Here is a 20,883-nt window from a genome sequence, read left to right on the forward strand (position 1 = left end):
CGAACTATTATCTCTAAATCAACTCAGATTTTACTGATCTAAGCAAGAAATCATTGGGGTTTTTCAGAGAAACAGAAATAACCATCGCCAGAAGCATAAAGACAACTCTAACGACACGAGAGAAATTGTGATGAACGTTGCACTGGCAATTAAATTAGATATTTTATCTTGAAGTAGTTGTCACCCCCCAAACTCGAGATGCGCAACTGGCTCCTAATGCCAAAACTCAGGCCCGAGCCGACCTTGTTGAACCATTTGCTACTAGCGCATGGCAGCCACACACAATCAAGAAATCAAACAAGTATATCTCGGCTTAAAACTAAGTCATCGGCCAGCAAGGCCCCTGTCAACTAATCTATAAAAGAAACAGCTACTCCCAGGAGATCATATAAATAAATAGTCAACTAGCACAGAAGTCCTAATTGGGCCATCGGGGCCACCATGATATCTATACCAAAACTAAAAGCAGGTATATATCAATACAATACATTAAAGAGCTCACAAACTTCCGAAAACTAACAACATAGGCCAGCATGGCCATAACGTAGCTATAAACCCCACACACTACTCTGCAAGCCTCTAAGAGTAGTAAAAATTGGTGGGACAGGGCCCCAACCTACCCATAAAGATATATACAACAAAATGTAACAAACCTCCAACTCTGGCAGCTTCGGAGGAAAGGGGCTAGCCAATCGGATAAAAGTCAATCCTGCTGCTGAGGAGGTCTACTCAGTCGTCTGTCAGGACCTGCATGCATGAATGCAGCGCCCCCAAGGCCATGGGGCGTCAGTACAAAATAATGTACAGAGTATGAAAGGCAATAGACTATGATGAGGTATCCTGATATACTGGAATAATCCAATAAATAAATCAAGGCTAAGATAAGTGTACTGACCTGCTCCTAAATCTAAACTTATCAAAAATGATAAAACAACAACCTAACCAAGCCCCCATAAGCTCGGCAGGTACAAATAGCACACAAGACCACCTACTCAGGCCCCCATAAGCCCGGAAGGTGCCAATTAGCCTATATACCCCTATCAGTAGTCCCCTAACCCCGTAGGCAGTCACATAGCCCTCTTAGGCATTAATATAGCCCCTTAGGTAGCACATAGCTCCTTTAGGCATCAACGTAGCTTATAGACAACTCATAGCCCTTTTAGGCAACAACATGGCCCTGTAGGAAGAACATAGCCTTCTTAGGCGTCAATATAGCCCTGTAGGCAACTCATAGCCCTTTTAGGCATAGATCACATTACTGCAGCTAACCACAATAGCTCCAACGGCAATAATAACAATCCAACCGCTAAAAGCGAGCAATTTAGTTATAAGCAACCTATACAAATAGCCTCTTAAGTCATGTCTAACATAGGGACTCTACTAACTGAATAAGAATACCGACAAGGGAGGATTATATCAACTCGAGCAGCCAACAATATATCAAGGATAACAACCCAAATACATTGCTTCTAAACTTTAAGGAAACATGCCGTAAGTAGGGAATAGCCTTAACATACCTTTCCAATGAACGCTCGAAAGACTGTAGTTCCTTCATGAAAGTTGTTCCTTATGTCCTAAGCTTCGCAAACACTATATATACACAACTGGTATGCACCTATAAACAATTTATAATTAATCTTATATCGGCAGATTTGTCATATTGCCCCAACTTGTCGAAACGTCCGTAGAAATTCATAAAAACAATCATAAAAAAGTCCCGAGATGATTACCTTAGTTAACCAAGTTAAAACCTTGAAGAAACACCAATAGTTACAAATTTATATCTTTAAAAACCAGCTCCAAACGTAGCAAATAGAAGGGAAAACGATTGCCAAGTGTAGGGATTACGTTTCTAGGCACGGGGGCAATGTTTAATGGTAGAAATCGTCAAAACTAACATTTATCATGCTAGGACTCCATAGGAACCCTCTCCTAAGCTTTTTTCTGGTTTTGGAACTGAAATGAACTGTTTCCATGGCTAGAAACGTTAAATAGCCGACATACCATATTTCTTTACCCGACCCAGATCCCACCCAGATTCTGCCCTGGCAATCCCTAGTAAAACCCTCATAACTTTTTACTCGGATGTCCGTTTGATACGGGGTTTTGTGAGTTCCAAACTAGACTCAAAGGCCTTCGATTTAATGGGTCATAGGCCTTCTAACTCTTTATATATTGGGAGAAAACATCCAATACATTTGACCCAAATGTCAAAGAAATCTTTAAAAAGGAACTTACGATAACTTTCACCAACTTTTATTTTGCCACTTAATTAACTTCAAAACTTGAGATAAAACCCTTGAACACTTAAAATATGACATACCACATCCTTTTTAATTTATTACTCACCCTCTTTGTCTTTCCACGAAGGTACGAGTTAATTTAGACGTTTCAGAAAAGTCGGGGTGTTACAGTAGTGATACTTCAAATTCCACCATACTAGAGATTACACAAAAAAATGTTTTTGGTGAGATGTTGGGGAAGAGCCATAGAGAGAGTAATAGCTTAACTGAAAATAAGATTTCTTAAAGCTTTCAGGTTTCCTTTCGCTTGCCAAAATACGATCAATAGCAAAGACAATTTATTCACCAATGTTGTCCGTTAATATCTTCACAACATATTCAAGCAACCATCTGGAGAAACAATTCATTCACCAGACTTGCATCACAGGGAAAAATTATGATAAAAGTTGTTGGAAAGGTCTATTAAAAGGTACAAACTAGTTAGTCAATTAGGTTGGAGTTCTTCAAGTCTTAAATATTGGGTAGAAGTGACAAATAAATAAAGTATATTAATTAGGTTAAAAGATGTTTTTTCAATAGTCCCAAACTTTTAACTTTTACACATTTGTCTCTATATTTTTTTACCTTAAAATATCTAAAATTTTACCAAAATAGACAAAAAAAAAACCGCTCTTTCTCAACTTCATCTTCTTCTCATCGATCTTCTTCAACCGCATATTTGCCAATCCCTTTCTTCTTCTTCTTTTTGTTGTTCTTCATCTTCCTTTATCTAAAAAATATGTGCTTTTATTGAGAAGATCTATCAAGAAAAAATCATGAAAAAAGAAGATCAATATATATATATATATATATATATATATAAAATAAGTCACAATGCAACTATCATTGTAACTATCTTGTTAGCTTTCAACCCAAAGCTAACAAGATTTTTAGTTACATATTTATTATTTAGTTAAATAATAAATATGTCATTGTATGAGCTATTTATTACTCATTCCTTTTGAATTTGTTAATCTGATTTTGATCTGACACATAGTTTACGAAAGTAAATTAGATTTTGAGAAAAAACATTAAGTGATACTTGAAGTTGTCCCAGATTTTCAAAAAGACACCTTAACTTTGTGTGCGCCCTATTACCGCACAAAACATTCAAAATCACAATAAATACATATTTTTTACACAATATTTCCATTTTGAACAAAAATATCCTTCGAATGTGCAATTTCTTAAAAACAAAAAGTCGGACCCATTATTGATGTATTGAAGGATGCTTTGGTAATTTCCTATGATGAATTCGTTTTGTTTGTTTCTTTTAAATTTGTTTTACTATACTAAATAATTGTATAAAATATTATGAATCACGATAATTAATTACTTAAATATTTAAAAGATATAAAAATATATAAAAGATTTGATTGACTCTTCAAATTTTACCGGTGACACATAAATTGGGACAAATGAAATAATATATATTATTTGAAAATTTCTTAGAAAGTACTATAAATTACAGTAATTAACAGCTAGAAATATTTCAAAGACAAAAAAATAGATTGAATCTAAAAATATTTTTAGTACTACATAAATTGAGAAATAAGAAATGACCTCTATTATTTGAAAATGACGTAAAAGTATTACAAATCATACAATAAGAATTAACAATTTAAAATTTTAAAAGATTTAATGCTTTACTTATTCTATTTCCACTTTGGACAAAAATATCCTCCCAATATGCATATTTTTTAAAACAAAAAGTGGGACCCATTATTGATGTATTCAAGGATGCTTTGGTAATTTTCCTATGATGAATTCGTTTTGTTTGTTGTTTAATTTTTTTTAAATAATTGTATAAAATATTATAAATCACAATAATTATTTACTTAAATATTCAAAAGATATAAAAATATGTAAAATATCTGACTAACTCTTCAAATTTTATCGGTGACACATAAATTGGACAAATGAAATAATAAATATTATTTGAAAATTACTTAGAAAGTACAATAATTTACAGTAATTAACAATAGAATATTTTAAAGACAAAAAAAATTGATTGAATCTCGAAATTTTATTAGTACCACATAAATTGAGAAAGAAGAAATAACCTTTATTATTTCAAAATTGCGTAAAAGATATTACAAATCATACAACAATAATTAGCAATTTAGAATGTTAAAAGACATAAATTTTTTTTTTACCATAGTTAACAATAATTAAAAATTTAAACTATTTTAAATTAATATTAAAGTTTGATTAACTCTTTAATTTTGTCTTTGTCACATAAATTGAAACAAAAAATGATACATATTGGGCCTGTACTAGCACGAGCTCCGATGTCTAGTATATATATATATATATATATGAGTTTTTTTGTTTTGCATTTATTTTGTTTGAGCTTTGAATTAACTCAAAAGAGCATTATTAATAAGTATAAAAATCACTTTGTGTCCATTCTTAAGTTGGGTTTAGTGAACCCAAACTGATTATTTCAGTCAACAATTTTCGTAGTTGTTCGGGAAATTAGTGAAGTTGTTTATTGAAATAATTAAATACGTCTGTCAGTTGATGTCCAACAACTGTCTGTAGTTGTCCGGCGATAATAGAAGTTGTCCCAACAACTAGTGCAGTTGTTCGACAATTGTGTTCTGTTGTTGGTCAATTGATTACTTGTTAAGAAAAATAATATAATTATGGACAAATTATTAATTATTTAAATAAATAATTGAAGAATTATAAAAAAAAAATCCTAAATCTACTAAAAGTTTCTGACTATTGTTGATAGTTGTGAAACAACGAAATAGGTATAAAAACAAGTAATCAATATTCTTTAGTGATTTGAAAGTTGTTTGATGAGTGTCTCACTAGTTGAAATATTTTGTGATGTTTTCACGTATTGTGTCCATTTTTGAAAGATCAAATAATACTAGCAGATGATTTACATGGTGAATGGGCAGAGAATCCTACTCGTTATACTTGACGATCAAGGGGTCGAGAAACAGTTACAATAAAGATAAGCGAGAATGTTACATATAATGAGTTGGTTGAGATCATTATTTTTAGGTTTGAGTTAAATTGTGATAAAGATGATCTCTATATTATTTACATGTCTAGCTTCATTGAAAAGCAAAGAAGAGCTCCTTATGGGATAAGAAATATCGTGATTTATGATTTTTTAGATGATCGAAGTAGACCCATTTTAAGAATACAAAGATAGCAGATACAACGAATTTAGTTGCAAATGATGAAGAACATCCTGTTACTATTGATATTCCTATAAACGGGGACGCTTCTCAACATTTTGTACCAACACAACACAACCACATAGATAATGAAGACACATGCTTTATAAAGGTAAAATTTTCAAGGACAAGCGAGTCTGTTAATGCAATGTTCAATGAAGTAAGAGAACTGCATTAGTTGTCCAACGATATTGAAGAGTTGTCTATCGTTATTGGAGAGTTGTCTAACAACTTTGCATAGTTCTCTAATAATAATTGAAGATTGATCTAGTCATTTTGTGAATTATTAAGTATAAATTAATGTCCCGGCCTGGGTTGGGCACCTATCAACCAACTATTCCTTTTTGAAATGAAAAGAAGAAAGGAAGACCGTAGATCACTGATGTCGAATTCACGAAAAAGATCATATGTGAAAGAATCGTCAGTTTAATAATAATTGAAGATCGATCTAGTCATTTTGTGAATTATTAAGTATAAACTAAGTCGTTTAACAATAATTGAAGATCAATCTAAATTTTGTAAATTATTAAGTATAAACTAAGTCGTTTAATAATAATTGAAGATCGATCTAGTCATTTTTTAAATTATTAAATATAAATTAAGTTGTTTAATGATAATTGAAGATCGATCTAGTCATATTGTAAATTATTAAGTATAAACTAAGTCGTTTAATAATAATTGAAGATCAATCTAGTTATTTTGTGAATTATTAAGTATAAACTAAGTCGTTTAATAATAATTGAAGATTGATCTAGTTATTTTATAAATTATTAAGTATAAACTAAGTCGTTTAATAATAAATGAAGATATGAATTATTAAGTATAGACAAGTCGTTTAATAATAATTGAAGATCAATCTAGTTATTTTGTAAATTATTGAGTATAAACTAAGTCGTTTAATAATAATTGAAGATCGATCTAGTCATTTTGTAAATTAATAAGTATAAACTAAGTCGTTTAATAATAATTGAAGACCGATCTAGTCATTTTATAAATTATTAAGTATAAATTAAGTCGTTTAATAATAATTGAAGATTGATCTAGTCATTTTATATATTATTAAGTATAAACTAAGTCGTTTAATAATAATTGAAGATCAATCTAGTCATTTTGTAAATTATTAAGTATAAACTAAGTCGTTTAATAATAATTGAAGATCGATCTAGTCATTTTGTAATTATTAAGTATAAATTAAGTCGTTTAATAATGATTGAAGATCGATCTAATCATTTTGTGAATATTAAGTATACACTAAGTCGTTTAATAGTAATTGAAGGTCGATCTAGTCGTTTTGTGAATTATTAAGTATAAACTAAGTCGTTGAATAATAATTGAAGATTGATCTAGTTATTTTTGTAAATTATTAAGTATAAATTAAGTCGTTTAATAATAACTGAAGATCAATCTAGTCATTTTGTGAATTATTAAGTATAAACTAAGTCGTTTAGTAATAATTGAAGATCGATCTAGTTATTTTATAAATTATTAAGTATAAATTAAGTCGTTTAATAATAAATGAAGATCGAATTAGAAAATATAAACTAAGTAATTTAATAACAACTAAAGCAGTTGCAGGAACAACTGAACTAATTGTAGGAACAACTGAAGCAGTTGTACAGACAACTAAACAGTTGCATGGAACAACGGAAGGAACTGTATAGACGACTAAATAGTTGCACGAACGACTAAAACAGTTGTCCAAACAACTAGACAATTGTACGAACAACTAAATAGTTGTAGAAACGTCTGAAGTACTAAAGCAATAACATGACTAATTAAAGCAATTGTAGAGATAATTAAAGTAGTTGATAACAAATACACAAAAACTGAAATAATTATATCAAAAACTAACACAAAAAAATATTTGATAACAAATACACAAAATAGTGATCCAAATATTTTGTAAATCAAGTACAAAATCCACTTTCATACACAACTACTCTCTCAAGGAGTTAATTCATTCTCAAGCACAACAACATCATATTTCATCCTAAAATTATCCACCTAATTATCGTTAAGGCAGTTCATATCCATCCCAACAAGAAAATGATCAATAAAAACACAAGCATATGGTCCACATGCTGCACAAAACCTGTTAATTGACACATCCTTTAGACGCTCATATGATCATGCATCATTCCAAAAAATTTAGACAAATGATTGAACATATCGCTTTGCTTGAGTAGTTTGGGCCACAATTCGAGAATGAGTTGGATCAATGTTAGAGAAGTCGGCTCATCACACACATGACTATTGTAATCATAAACTTGAATCAAGTCTTTCTCCATCAAAAACTCAAGTGCAATAAAGTATGTATTCTTTATGTTCATCATGGTGTAAATTCTTTTTACTCCATTCCACTATTGGCCATATGGATAAGGTCTTTCACTCTTACGGTATTTGAGTGTCATTGTCTATCTTAAACAATGTGAGTGCCTAATGTATTTGTGGTGCACCATTCACTAAATTATTATCACTCAAATTCTTGTACTGATCATACAAGGTGTTGTAGAAATGTATATCCAAAATTAGATCTGTTTGATTATAGTGCCTGGCTTGCGCATAAGGGACAAGATCTCATCAACATGCTACAAAAAAATTGACAGTCAATTTAATATCAATAAATAATTAAATCAATTAAAAATTAGTAATATTTACCTTGCACTCAATAAAAAATATGGATCAATCATGTTCACCAAGTCTTGATAATTGAATTTTCCATTCAAATACATTTTTCTTTCCTCTTCCTTCTTACTAATGAATACATGAAAAATTACTATTTTCGCCACATCAAGAGGTTTGTACAAATTCACTTCCAATTTGTTCTTTATTGCATCTTTTACCTTGGCCAACCTTCTTTTAAACGCAGGAGTATAAGGATATTTTCTTGCATAACTCGAATATATAGTCCTCTTTAATTGTTGTCCATCAAATTTTGTTGACAAAGATTTTACTTCATTCAAAAGAATTTCATACTTATCACAACATGTCTCACATTTACAACGACACTCAACATTGGAGGTATTCATATTTGTTTTTTTATCACACCCGGTGTATCTCCTCCCCTCTCAAGATCAGTTGATATGAGTCACCTTTTTCTACATCACCAAAAAATCTACAAGTATCTAAAACAATCTAACCATCACCGTCCCTCACAATATCATAATCTCTCACAACACTATATTCTCCACCGGTTATACCAAGACCCTCCTCACCAATAGTTATATTCAACTTCATGATTCTTACAAGTGTCAACTTTTCTTTTAAAACATCAATTTTTGGATCTGATCTATCTTCATAGGGATCAATATTTGAACAAAAAAAATTCCTTCTTTATGTTTATTGGAAAAGAAAAGGGTGAACAACCTGATTTTGTATTTGCATTTAAAAAAATTAAAAAATCTATGTAGTCTAAATTAAATAATTCAATTGTCAAACAATAACTTCAGTTATATGTAATTGTGGGAATAACTTCTACTGTTGTTGGACATCTGAAATAGTTGTGGGAACAATAAGTACAGTTGTCTAATAATTACATTAGTATATAAATATTACATAACACAACTAATATTATATAAATACATATTTTTTTTAAATAACTAATTAATTGTCCAACAACAACTTTAGTTGTATGTGTACAATTTTTATTATTGCCGGACAACCAAAGTAGTTGTCAGAACAATAAGTTCAGTTGTTCAAAAATTACAATTGTTATTTAACTATTGCATAAAACATTTAATTTTATGTAGATAGAGTCTTACTTGTTTTTTTGTCTTATAAATAGGATCAACATTTATCTTGTAAGCGGGTGTTGCCGACATCCATTTAATCATTCTTGGAATTGTTCTTTTAGATGAAGAATTATTGCCAAATCGTTGAATTGTCGGAATAGTTTCAAATGTCAAGCCTACAATTAAAATTAAAAATATCCAAGTATACATAATAAAGTAAAATAATAATTTAACTAAAAATCATAAAATGAAAACATCGATTTAATTACTTATGGCGAAGCCCATGGAAAGCCATGAAGATTGTACTGAGATTTTGTTGAATCTAGCTCTTTCAAAAGATACTTAATGGTACGATCAAAGATTTCTCAACCTCATGGGTATGAATCAAACTCTTTTTTTCGACGCCATCTTTAACCAATTAATGTCTATCTTCTTATATGCATTTTTTTAACACAATATACAAAGCAAAAATCAAACAATACTAATAACAACCTTTTACTTTTTGGTTAAGCTTGGATTACACATTTTTCTATGAGTACAACAACATCTGGAGATTTACACACTTTATCAATCAAAATTTCACTTTCTTTTGCAATTTTTGCTAATTGCTGACTTAAAGGAGTAAGAGAATGACATCGAGTCCAGTCATAATAGTGAATTCATTAATGCCGAAGCAAATATGCAAACCATTATAATCAATCCACACCTCTTCTTTCTTTTCAGAAAATATATGATGAAGACAAAAATCGTATACTAGCTTCATTGAAAGTTGTACTGCTACATCTTTATCCAACTTCAAACAGTGACAAAGTAAGATTTTTTAAAATCATTTTCAATATGTTGTGTGATTAGAATCTTTCTAAACTCAACAAATTGAGCTCCAAAATTGACTCTCGCATTGATTCTTGAATCATAAGACCTGAACACATTCAAGTAAGTCTTAAATTTATACGTACATTGAAAATGATTTTAACATAATTTGGAGAGGATTAATACCTTCTTCTCATTTTTCATTTGATTGCTCACTTTCACTTTCATCACTTTTTTCTTCTCAACTTGATTTATCTCCATAACTTTCATCAATTTTTTCCTCTCTACTTAATTTATCTCCATCACTCTCATCATCTTTTTTCTCTTTGCTTGAATTTTTGTTGCTATTCTTATCACTTTTTTCTTTACCTAATAGGTCACTGCCGTTCTTACTATTTTTTTCCATCTCACTAGATTGCTTGCCGCTATTTTCATTACTTTTTTCTTCTCTAGATGGTCGTCCACTGATACTTTGAAGTGTTGCAGTACCTCTTTTTCTAGCAGCAGTTAAGCTCTTAGTATTTTCTCTAGCATCTGGATCGGATTAAGATGTTCTAATTCTCTTCCTCTTATATTGGCGCATTATATCTATACTAAAATAGTTAAAAATTAGTAAATAGTATACAATTAATTGAATAAGATCAGTAGAAAAGGAGTTTGAGCCCCATTGGGTATGGAGTTACCTTTGTTAGGGAGCGCTTTACCCCCCAATGTGAGACTTTCCGGCGCGAATCCGAATTTAGTCGGGCTCCATTGTGGATAACCGGGTGAAAAACGAAAAAAAAAAACATCAATAATTATATTATTTATCCCACAACTTAACATAGTTGTCCAACAACTATCGTAGTTGTGGGAACAACTTCTCTAGTTGTTCGATAACTACAGGCAATTGTTGGACAATTTTGTATTTGACAAATATACCCAATTATTTCTACAAATAACTTCAGTAGATGTCCAAACAAATACGAAAGTTGCTGGCTGAAACAACTAAAATGGATTACTAAATTCATTAACACAAAATAATTTTATACCTACCAAAAAGCCCTTTTGAGTTAATTTCAAGTTCAAACGGAGTAAATACAATGCAAAATAACAAAAAAGAATCATATGTAGATGATAATTATTTGCTTCTTTATGAATCCCTAGTTTTAATCTTTTGAAATAGAAAAGAGAAGAAAATTTACCTTGTATGATCAGGAAGAAAATACAACAGAAAATGTTTAATAATTTTGAAGTTGAAGAAGAGGAAGCAAAAAATTTGAAAAAAAAAATCTCTCTTTCGTCCAACAGTTCGTTCGTTGGCCTTGTTCCTGTATCGTTCCTATGAAAAGAAGCTCTTGAAAAACTAATGGAAATAAAAAAAAATAGTATTTAAGTTTTTATCACAATTTTAAAAATGCTATTTTAAGTCCTTAAAATTTTTAAAATTAGTATTTTAGGCCTTTTTATTAATATTAAAAACAAAAAAAATAGAGAAAAAAGGGGCCCACTTGTACCTTTTTTTAATTGGAAACTTACCAGACATTTTTAGCTCATTTCCAAAGTTGATAGTGCAAACATATAGGTTCCAAAAGTGTAAAATCCTAATGACATTGATCAATTAAGTCACAAGAAGGATGTGTATGTTGTATTTTTTTTCCTTTGTGTGCGTTTTCTGTCTATTAAATTGCTTTAATTTAATTTTTATGATTTTTTTGTCATAAGTTTATATTTTTATTTGGGCTCAAATTATCCATTTGTGACTTCATTGGAAATTTGCTAATTACTAACCAAAGTTCAAAATTTACAATTGATCGGAATTAATTTTAAACATTAAAAATACACTCCTTATTTGGTGTTTTTTGTCACACTTTTAAAGATTTATTTGTAGTTATTGCATTTTATTACTCATTACACACGTGTTTTCATAAAATTCTAATCATATAAAAATTACGCGGGATAACACACATGTCCAGAATCTAGTGTGTGTGTATGTGTGTGCGCGCGCTAGAAATCATCTAATTATGTGTAAAATGAATACTTGATAAATATTATTAATATTGATAAATTTTAAGTGGCGTTGATGATTTAAAAAAATTCACTAAATAAAATTATATCGACAAATAAATAGATAGATGTAAGTGTGGTAGTAAATCATCTCATTCCTTTTTCTAGAAAACCTAATATGAGGGAGCCCATTGAAATGTCCATAATTGAAGTATTTTTTTCATTGACCTTGGATTTTTTACTCAAAGTAGTTACAAAATTTACACAAATATCAATGACATTTAAAGTAATAAAACTATAACTAAAGAGGTATGAATTTAAAACTAAAGAGTGTAACTAAAATGGGTCACACTATTTTGAAAATAGTTATGCTCTAATTAAATTAAATTTGGAATAAAAAATGGTTTTTTTGCTTTTTCCAAAAAATACTCTTGTTGAAGCAGGCACGCCGACAAAATGTTGCCTGCTTCAGCATCTAACTCCATGTGATATAATAAGAAAATATAAAGCTAAATATATCTAATTATTACTACTACCTTCGTCCCATATTAAATGAACATCTTACAAAAATATTTGTCTCGTATTACTTGATCACCTACTAAATCAAGATAGAATTAATTAAATTCTTCTCATTTTACTCCTACAATTAATATGGTCTTTGAAAGTTTAAACAAATTTTGAAGATCTAAGAATTTCTTTTTCAGGAGGTTGATGTAGCACCCCGGAACTTGAAAAGGAAAAAAGTTACAAAAAATGTTGTTGAAGGACTGATTCTACGGGACCTATCTACGGACCCGTAGAAGTTTGTTGAGTTTTTAAAATTCAAGTCCCAGTGATGTATCCTACGGAGGAGCAAGATGGGTCGTAGGAGTTTCTATAGGCCGTAGGAACTGCCCCTAGAATTGTTTCAGACTTAGACAAAAATTAAAGTTGAAGGTTGAAGTCTACGGAAAGGTTCTGCGAATTGTAGAATGTTCTACGGGCCGTAGAAGGGTTTCTTGCAAAAGTGTTAAGTTTTGAGTTTCAGTAACTTGTTCTACGGATTGAAAGGACGAACCGTCGTTTGGTCTACGAGCCGTAGATGGATTCCATAAGAGTGGTCTAGACTTAGTAAGATTTTGAGGTTGAATTTGAGTTCTACCAGAGGTTTCTACGGACCGTAGAAAGTTCTACGATTCGTATGAATGACTCTTAATAGTTATTCAGATTTTAGACCCCCGGTAAGTGATTCCACGGTTGGATAGTACGGATCGTAGAAATTTCTATGGACCGTAGGTCTAAATGGTAGGTCACTTCGGCAGTTTTTAATTAAGGATATTTCAAAATTTTTCCATCCCTTCTAAGCTTAAACCCTGACCCTTTTACACCTAGTTAAGGGTTTAGAAAATGCTGATCAATTCTTTTACATTCATTGATACTTCAAGTCATTAGAGCAAGGTTCCAAGAGGAGAAAAGCTAGGGTTTCAAACGTTCTTTGAGTTTATGTAAGGCTATCATAATGATGGACTGAATTCGTCCCCATGCCCTACATCTATCTAAATTCAGTAAAAGAGCTATTTAGAGTTTTATCCCTACTATTTGAGTTTTTTTAGATGAGTTGTTGAATTCTGAGTTTCTATTCCCGATTGAGTTGCTATATATCTTGTATTGAGATTCTTGAGTTGATTGTTGTCACACCCCGAGCCTACACCCTGGGCGGGACTGGCACTCGAGAACCATTACTGCCTCAAGTGAACCCTTGGCCTGACTTACTTACTCAACGGAAGACTTAACTTATCAAAGATAACCTATATAAAACTTAGAATGTTATAAAGAAAACATTCATCTAGCCAATAAGGAAAACTCAAGTCTCAACATAAGATAATAAAAATGAAAAGACTAAAGAACTAACATATGACTGTCTATGAAGCCTCTAAACAACTGAGATGGATGTCGGGATAAGACCCGCGACAACCTAATGAAACTAAAACTACTAAAAGCAATAAAGGGGATCCTCCGGCAGCAAAGAGGCTCACTAATAAGTTTGGAGCTCAACTAGAATCAACGATGTGCTGTATGCTGATCCTGGTTACCTGTATCTGCATCATTAAGAGATGCAGGCCAAATGGCATCAGTACATTGAATGTACGAGTAAGCGAAAGGGAATTCTAAAACAAGACATAAGCTTGAAAGGATCTGAAGAACTTACCTGGCTCAACTCAACTCAACTTAACTGAACTCAATTCAATATAAAGCAGTATAAAGCAAGTGCAATATAAAGAAAAAGCTTTTTAAAACATGGATGCCAACTCTGTGTATTTGAAATACAATAATACTCTGTGTGTATGCAAAGATACAATATAACTCTAAAATGTATTTAAAAATACAATTAAACTTTGTATATAAGAATACAAATACTTCTGTGGGAGTTTCTCTAACCAACAACCATCACGTAAGAGCTATTGTGATGATACAACGTTTTGCCTCACGCTGCCAGGGCCGTCCTATACCTTGTCGGGGGTATAGAACCTGACTACTAAGTGGATCCACTAGTCTATGATAAAAAGCACTAAGGAATCATCTAAAAAGTATGACCCTTTTCTACCCATGATGGCTACATGGTTTATGGGGGCTGTGAGTTGTCTGAACTCTCCCCCATATCGGTGCTCAATACTACTCCCCAAATATGATACTAGCTCTCATGTTTAAAAACATACTTCTTTCTGTGATTTGAGATAATTTCTCAAAAACTTAGTTCAAAGGCTATCTTGAAAATCAAAGTTTCCCCTCTTGCTTAATCGTGAAAGCGTTTACTCTTTTCTAAAAACTAGCTCAAAGGCACTTTGGAAATCAAGGTTTCCTTCTCTTGTTTAAATGTGAAAACATTTTAAACTCTTTGGGAATACATAGTCCCCATATACTTTTGAAAAAATGAACTTCAATCTTTACTTTTTACTTTACTCAACTTGAACTTTAAGTCTTAAAACAAAGTTAAAACATTTAGAAAAGACTTTTGGAAAACTCTAAGAACTTTTCTTGACTTGACTCTTACTTCTCTTGACTTTGATCTTAACTTTCCTTGAATTGGATTATGGATTCAAGGTTCATGATCTCATGTTTATGGATGATTTTATGATGTTTAGATGTACCTTAGAGTATAAAAATCGACTAGAAAACATAGGTATGTTGCTAAGGAACTAGTACGGAAAGAAGGGAGAAAAGGTAAGAAGGGGGACAAGTCAACCCATCACCAAATCCCATTACACCCCAACACATACCACAAGGAAATATCCATTTCTATACACTTAACAAGGGTTGGGAAATCTAATTGCCTTAAATAATCAAACAATTACTCCGGGACTTGAGCCTTCCCTTTTCGTTGGGTTTCCGAATCAATGCAATCTATTTAAATAAATAACCACAATAAGATTTCGAAACTAACAACATTCATATTAATGCATGTCTAGCCTAGACCCAAAACTTACTCACATATATAATTAAGTTCTTAAGGTTCAAGCCTAAGGTTAAGTCTCAATTTTTCCAATATCCTAACTCTAATGATATTCACATAATACAATACACTTAATATTATATTACCGATCTCAATATATTAAAATTTTAATTTATAATGTTCTAACAAAATAAGATTACTAAATATGGGAACCACTAGTCACGAAACCAGTGTAGTTTTTAGCCATACTTTTTTTATCATTAGGAATACTGTATGAACTAAGTTCTCCTTGCAACTAGACTCACACAAGCATCATTTCATAGAGGTCATCATCGATTCCACAAGCAAATATCATATGACATCGGAAGATAAAATAAATACGCACTTGAGGAGGGTCATTTTTTACTATCATTGCAATCTAGTTTGTTAAGTGCAATTCCAGCATGTAGTGAATCTTTGTCACACCCATAACGTTGAGGGAAATCTAATTGGTTAAACAACTAACCGAAGAACTATTCCAATAATTGCTAAAGTAAGGAATGATATAACAAATCTTTAACAAGTAATAATTGACAAATTAAAGCCACTAAACCGACCATAACATGCAGCAACCACATATGGCTTCATAATTGCCAAATATTGAACTTCTCATCTTCACTTTATTAATATAATAATGGGAAAATACATAAAAAAAAAACCCTGAACTTGGCACGAAAACTTACTTTAGTACTTAAACTACACGGGTGTTTAAATACCCCCCTAAACATCTTTGAAGTGATTAAAACACCCCCTAAAGGATGATGTGGCAGAGAGAGTGAGTGCATTCTCCTGAAAGTGCTTGAAAACAGAGAAAAAAAAAAGCTGAATTTTTAAAGCCCTACACATGGCCTTTTTTTATTGGCCTATATATATAACAAATTATTTAAATAGTTTTTTTTATATATATTAAATCTTTAAAATATGTAAATTTTCTTAATAAGAGGTAAATGAAATTAGTGGGTTCCCTTTTTAATTTCTTTAATTTTTTTTTCTTTTCATTTTGTTGTCTTCCTCAATACACATCTTTCTCCATTGAAACATCTCCTCCTCCATCTTCATCCCCACCTCTATCCACTATTTTCATTTCACTAGTCTTTTACTAATCCATAAAATTCAATACCAATGTCATTTTATTGACGTCGATTTCGCTCTATATTACTGGTGTCGATTTGGCAAATGTAAACTTTCTTAAATTTTGAGTGACCCATTTTGATTTCTAGATCCATTCAAACATTTTTCATAAAATTTATATTTTTTTGGACTAACTTTCTTATGCAATTTTCATTTCTTATTTGAGTTGTCAAGAAAATATTGGCTTTCAAAAAGATCCATTCTCCAAGTGGGTAAATTCGTTGGGAGGGTTCAAAGAAGATAATGTGAATATTAGTGAATTTTCTTCTTTAAAGTGACTTAAAAAATTTTGAATAGTGAAGAAGAAGAAAGGAAAGTATGGAAGACTGGAATAATGGTGAACAACAAGGAAGAAGAAAGAGAGGTGCGGGGTATGCATTTATAAATTAATCAATTGATATAATGAATATTCAAAAGTGTTTAAGAAAAAATAGTGAATAAGTAAAAGAGAAATAACAATTAATGACATGGTGCCTACATGGTTATGATGTGGCGCTTACGTGGCTATGATGTGGCGGGTGAGAGTGGTATTATAGTCTCACGGTGGAAAAAAATCACTTCAAAGATGTTAAGGGGGTATTTAAACTCCCGTGTAGTTTAAGTATTAAAGTAAGTTATTTGACCATGTTTAGGGTTTTTTTTTTATGTATTTTCCCTATAATAATCATTATTGTTGATTTTCCATCCATTCTTAAGAAATCACTACAGAGATATACCAACACATACACAAAAGATGAGGATTTTAGTTAAACTTTACCTGAACACTCTTGGTTATTTGCTTTCTTCTTCTCTGTTTTGTTTTTGTTAGTGGGATGCCGCACGAACTTGTGCAAAGAGTAAAAATGAAATGAATATACCCTTCCGGGTCATTACATTATACCACTAAAAATCATATTCGTCCTCGAGCATAAGGTTAACGATAGTACCTGAAGCTTAATAAAGTTGATGATATGTAGCACGCATGTCGACTCCATCTCCCAAGTCGCCTCTCCAATTGAATGGTGCTTTCGCTGCACCTTTACTGACACAGTCTCTTTGGTTCTAAGCTTTCGAACCTGCCTATCCAATAAAGCTATAGGCTTATCCTCGAATGTAAAGTCTAGACCCATATCCACTGAATCAAGTAAAAGTACATGAGACTCATACAGAATATACTTCCGAAGCATGGAGACATGGAAAGTAGGATGAACTGCCAACAAACTAGGTTGGAAGGCCAACTTATATGCCATCTCTCCCACTCGACTCAAAATCTCAAAAGGTCCAATGAATTTAGGGCTAAGCTTGCCTTTCTTCCCGAACCTCATCACACCCTTCATGGGTGATACTTAGAGCCAAACATGATTATCCTCCATAAACACTAGGGCTCGAATTCTTTGGTTTGCATAACTCTTCTGTCGACTTTGGGCTGTCGACAGTCTATCCTGATCATACAAACCTACTCCATAGCATCTCTAAGCAAAATGTGTATCCAAAGAGTCCATCTTTGACGAATCAAACCAACTGATCGGAGACCTACACTGTTGGCCATACAACGCCTCAAATGGAGCCATCTGAATACTGAAGTGATAATTGTTGTTGTAGGAAAACTCTACTAAGGGTAAATGTCGATTCCATCTAGCACCAAAATTGATCACATATGCTCTGAGCATTCGTCTAACTCCTGAATCGTCCGCTCGGACTGGCCACATGTCTGAGGGTGAAAAGCGGTACTCATATATAACCGAGTACCCAAACCATGTTGTAATGCCTTCCAGAAATGGGAAGTGAATAATGTACCTTGATCAGAGACAATAGAAACCTGGACTCCATGTAGTCGCATAATCTGACTGATATAAAGCTCGGCTAACTTCTCCGTCTATACTTCACCTAAACCGGAATGAAGTGGGTAGACTTGGTCAACCTGCCAACAACAACCTAAATGGAGTCATAACCACCCAATGTGGTAGGCAAACCAACAACAAAGTCCATAGTGATCCATTCCCACTTCCAAATAGAGATGGGCATCCTATGAGATATACCCTCGTGCCGCTGGCGCTCACACTTGACCTGTTGGAAAGTCAGACACTTAGAAACAAAGTCTCCAATATCCTTATTCATGCCACACCACCAGTAAGGTTGACTCAGATCATGATACATCTTCGCTGCTCCGGATGGATGGAATATCGAGAACAATGGACCTCTTCAAGGATAAATCTAATCGACTCTCCTGTCTTAGGTATACAAATCATGCCCCCAATCCTTAAGACACCATCAGAATCAAGGACAACCTCCTTGGCTTCCCCTTTCAACACTTTGTCTCAATGAGACACAACTTCTCATCATCAAACTGGTGCTTACGAATCTGCTCGACTAAGGGGTTGAAGCCTCAATAAAAACAATCATACTATCACTCTCCTTTGAAAACTGCATCCAGATAAGACTGTTAGCTAATCTTTGAATATCTCTAGCCAATAGTCTCTCCTCAATACTGAGCGCAATAAGACTCCCTATGCTAGGAGTCTTCCTACTCAAAGCATCGGCCACCATGTTGGCCTTCCCCGGATGATATAGAATGGTCACGTCGTAGTCCTTATGTAACTCAAGCCATAAATGCTGCCTTAAGTTCAGATCGCTCTGACTGAAGATGTACTAAAGACTCTAATGATCAGTGAAGATCTCACAATGCACCCCGTACAAATAGTGACGCCATAACTTAAGCACAAAGACCACGACCTCCAACTCCAAATCATGAGTAGGGTAGTTCTTCTCATGGGTCTTCATCTGCATAGAAGTATAAGCTATCACCTTCCCCTTCTGCATCAATACACCATCCAACCCGACTCCAGAAGCATCACAATACACAGTAAAGTCCATACCTTCCTCAAGAAGAGTCAATACATAAGTCGAAGTCAACAAAGTCTTGAGCTTTTCAAAGCTCTCCTCACACTCATCGGACCACTGAAAACTCACAGCCCATCGAGTTAATCTAGTCATTGGAGCTGCAATAGTAGAGAAATTTTGAACAAATCGTCGGTAGTATCCTGCCAATTGTAACATCGCAGATTTGAGAAAATAGAAAAATGCATCTTTCCAGGATCTGGTGTCAGAACCAAAGAAAGCCACCGATGGACCGTGTGTCAGACCATGGACTGTAGGTGGGGTCCCGTGGTTTAGTCCCAAACTTGGGGAAAATTTTGGATCTAAAGATAAAACCTACATCCTTGAACCACAGACCGTAGATTGGTTATGTAGTAGGGGTCCAAAGTTTGATGGTCTCTGATCCCACCCATGGTCGACCAGTATGGTCTGTGGTTGGACCTACAGACCGTAGGTGAGGGTCAACAACTATTTAGAGGAAAATGGTTGTTGGGTCAACTTCAAACGGTCATATATTTTAGCACAAAATGAATTAGGTGGCCCACAACCTATCAAATTAAAGATAACATCTTTCCAACGCTACCAAGTTTGCTAAAATCCAAGCTTGGGAGTAAAAAGTTATGCTCATTTTAGTGAAGCCCTGTCGGGCAAAGCATGAACGATGACCCCACACGACGGCCGATAGTCCAAACGATGGTCTGTCAGTCCCACCGTGGATGGCCTTCGTCAGCTTTAGAGTTAGGGTCGTTTTGATCTTTTCCCATGCGTTGGGGCCCTTAAAATACGTCGTTTGATGCCTAAACTACGTCGTTTTACTTAGTCTTAGCGTAGTAACCTAGTCAAACATACCCAGAACCCTCATTCTCCAAAAATCATCCAAATTAGAACGAAAAAAAAGAGAAAGAGGCCCTAGAATTCTGTCAGTTTCTTGATTCTACATAGCTTGTTTGGACATAGGGTTTGTAAAAATCTTGGGAATTTGTTGTGATTTCAGTTGCTATAGAATCCACAATCTAAATATCATATTTTCTTGGAAACGCTGCATAATTCCTTGTATAAAACTCAGAATCCCAGTTTGTGTAAATTCTTTTAGTTCATGAATTATACTTATTAGTTCAGTTAAATAGAAAATCATGCTCTAGATTTCGAATGTCACATTCTCAGTATATAAATGTTGCATTCTCTGTTAGTATGTCAGTATTTTGAGCTATTCAGTATTTAGTGCATTTTAGTTTCATATGTATTCAGTTGGGAGTAGACTTAGCACCAAGTTGGACTAGTGTTCAATGTACCCTCATAGTCGGAGAACTACATGTCCACGTAGGATTATATGTCCCTTCTGTTAGGCATCAATATTAGTGATCACGCCACAGTCATGACTTTATACCCCTGGCAAGGTATATTGGGTCCTCTTGATGGGG

The 20,883-nt window shown here is 33.0% G+C and overlaps 1 protein-coding gene across 1 annotated transcript; it reads right to left on the bottom strand.

Annotated features, from left to right (window-relative positions):
• Window positions 1–8,007: 8,007 nt before the first annotated feature.
• On the bottom strand, window positions 8,008–17,922 carry LOC125858906 (uncharacterized). The gene is made up of 2 exons (XM_049538678.1): window positions 17,533–17,922; window positions 8,008–8,067 (listed from the first exon to the last, which is right to left on the bottom strand). The coding sequence occupies exons 1-2, from the start codon at window positions 17,920–17,922 to the stop codon at window positions 8,008–8,010; spliced, it is 450 nt and encodes a 149-aa protein (XP_049394635.1).
• Between the last annotated feature and the right edge of the window lie 2,961 nt (window positions 17,923–20,883).

Source organism: Solanum stenotomum, chromosome 3 (genome assembly GCF_019186545.1).
Source record: "Solanum stenotomum isolate F172 chromosome 3, ASM1918654v1, whole genome shotgun sequence".
Classification (NCBI taxonomy): domain Eukaryota; kingdom Viridiplantae; phylum Streptophyta; class Magnoliopsida; order Solanales; family Solanaceae; genus Solanum; species Solanum stenotomum.

Coding starts and splice junctions, on each gene's coding strand:
- LOC125858906 (XM_049538678.1), bottom strand. CDS start 17,922: ATGAAGGGTGTGATGAGGTTCGGGAAGAAAGGCAAGCTTAGCCCTAAA. Junction 8,068..17,532: donor TCAACTTTATTAAGCTTCAG/GTACTATCGTTA, acceptor ATTTTTTTGTAG/CATGTTGATGAGATCTTGTC.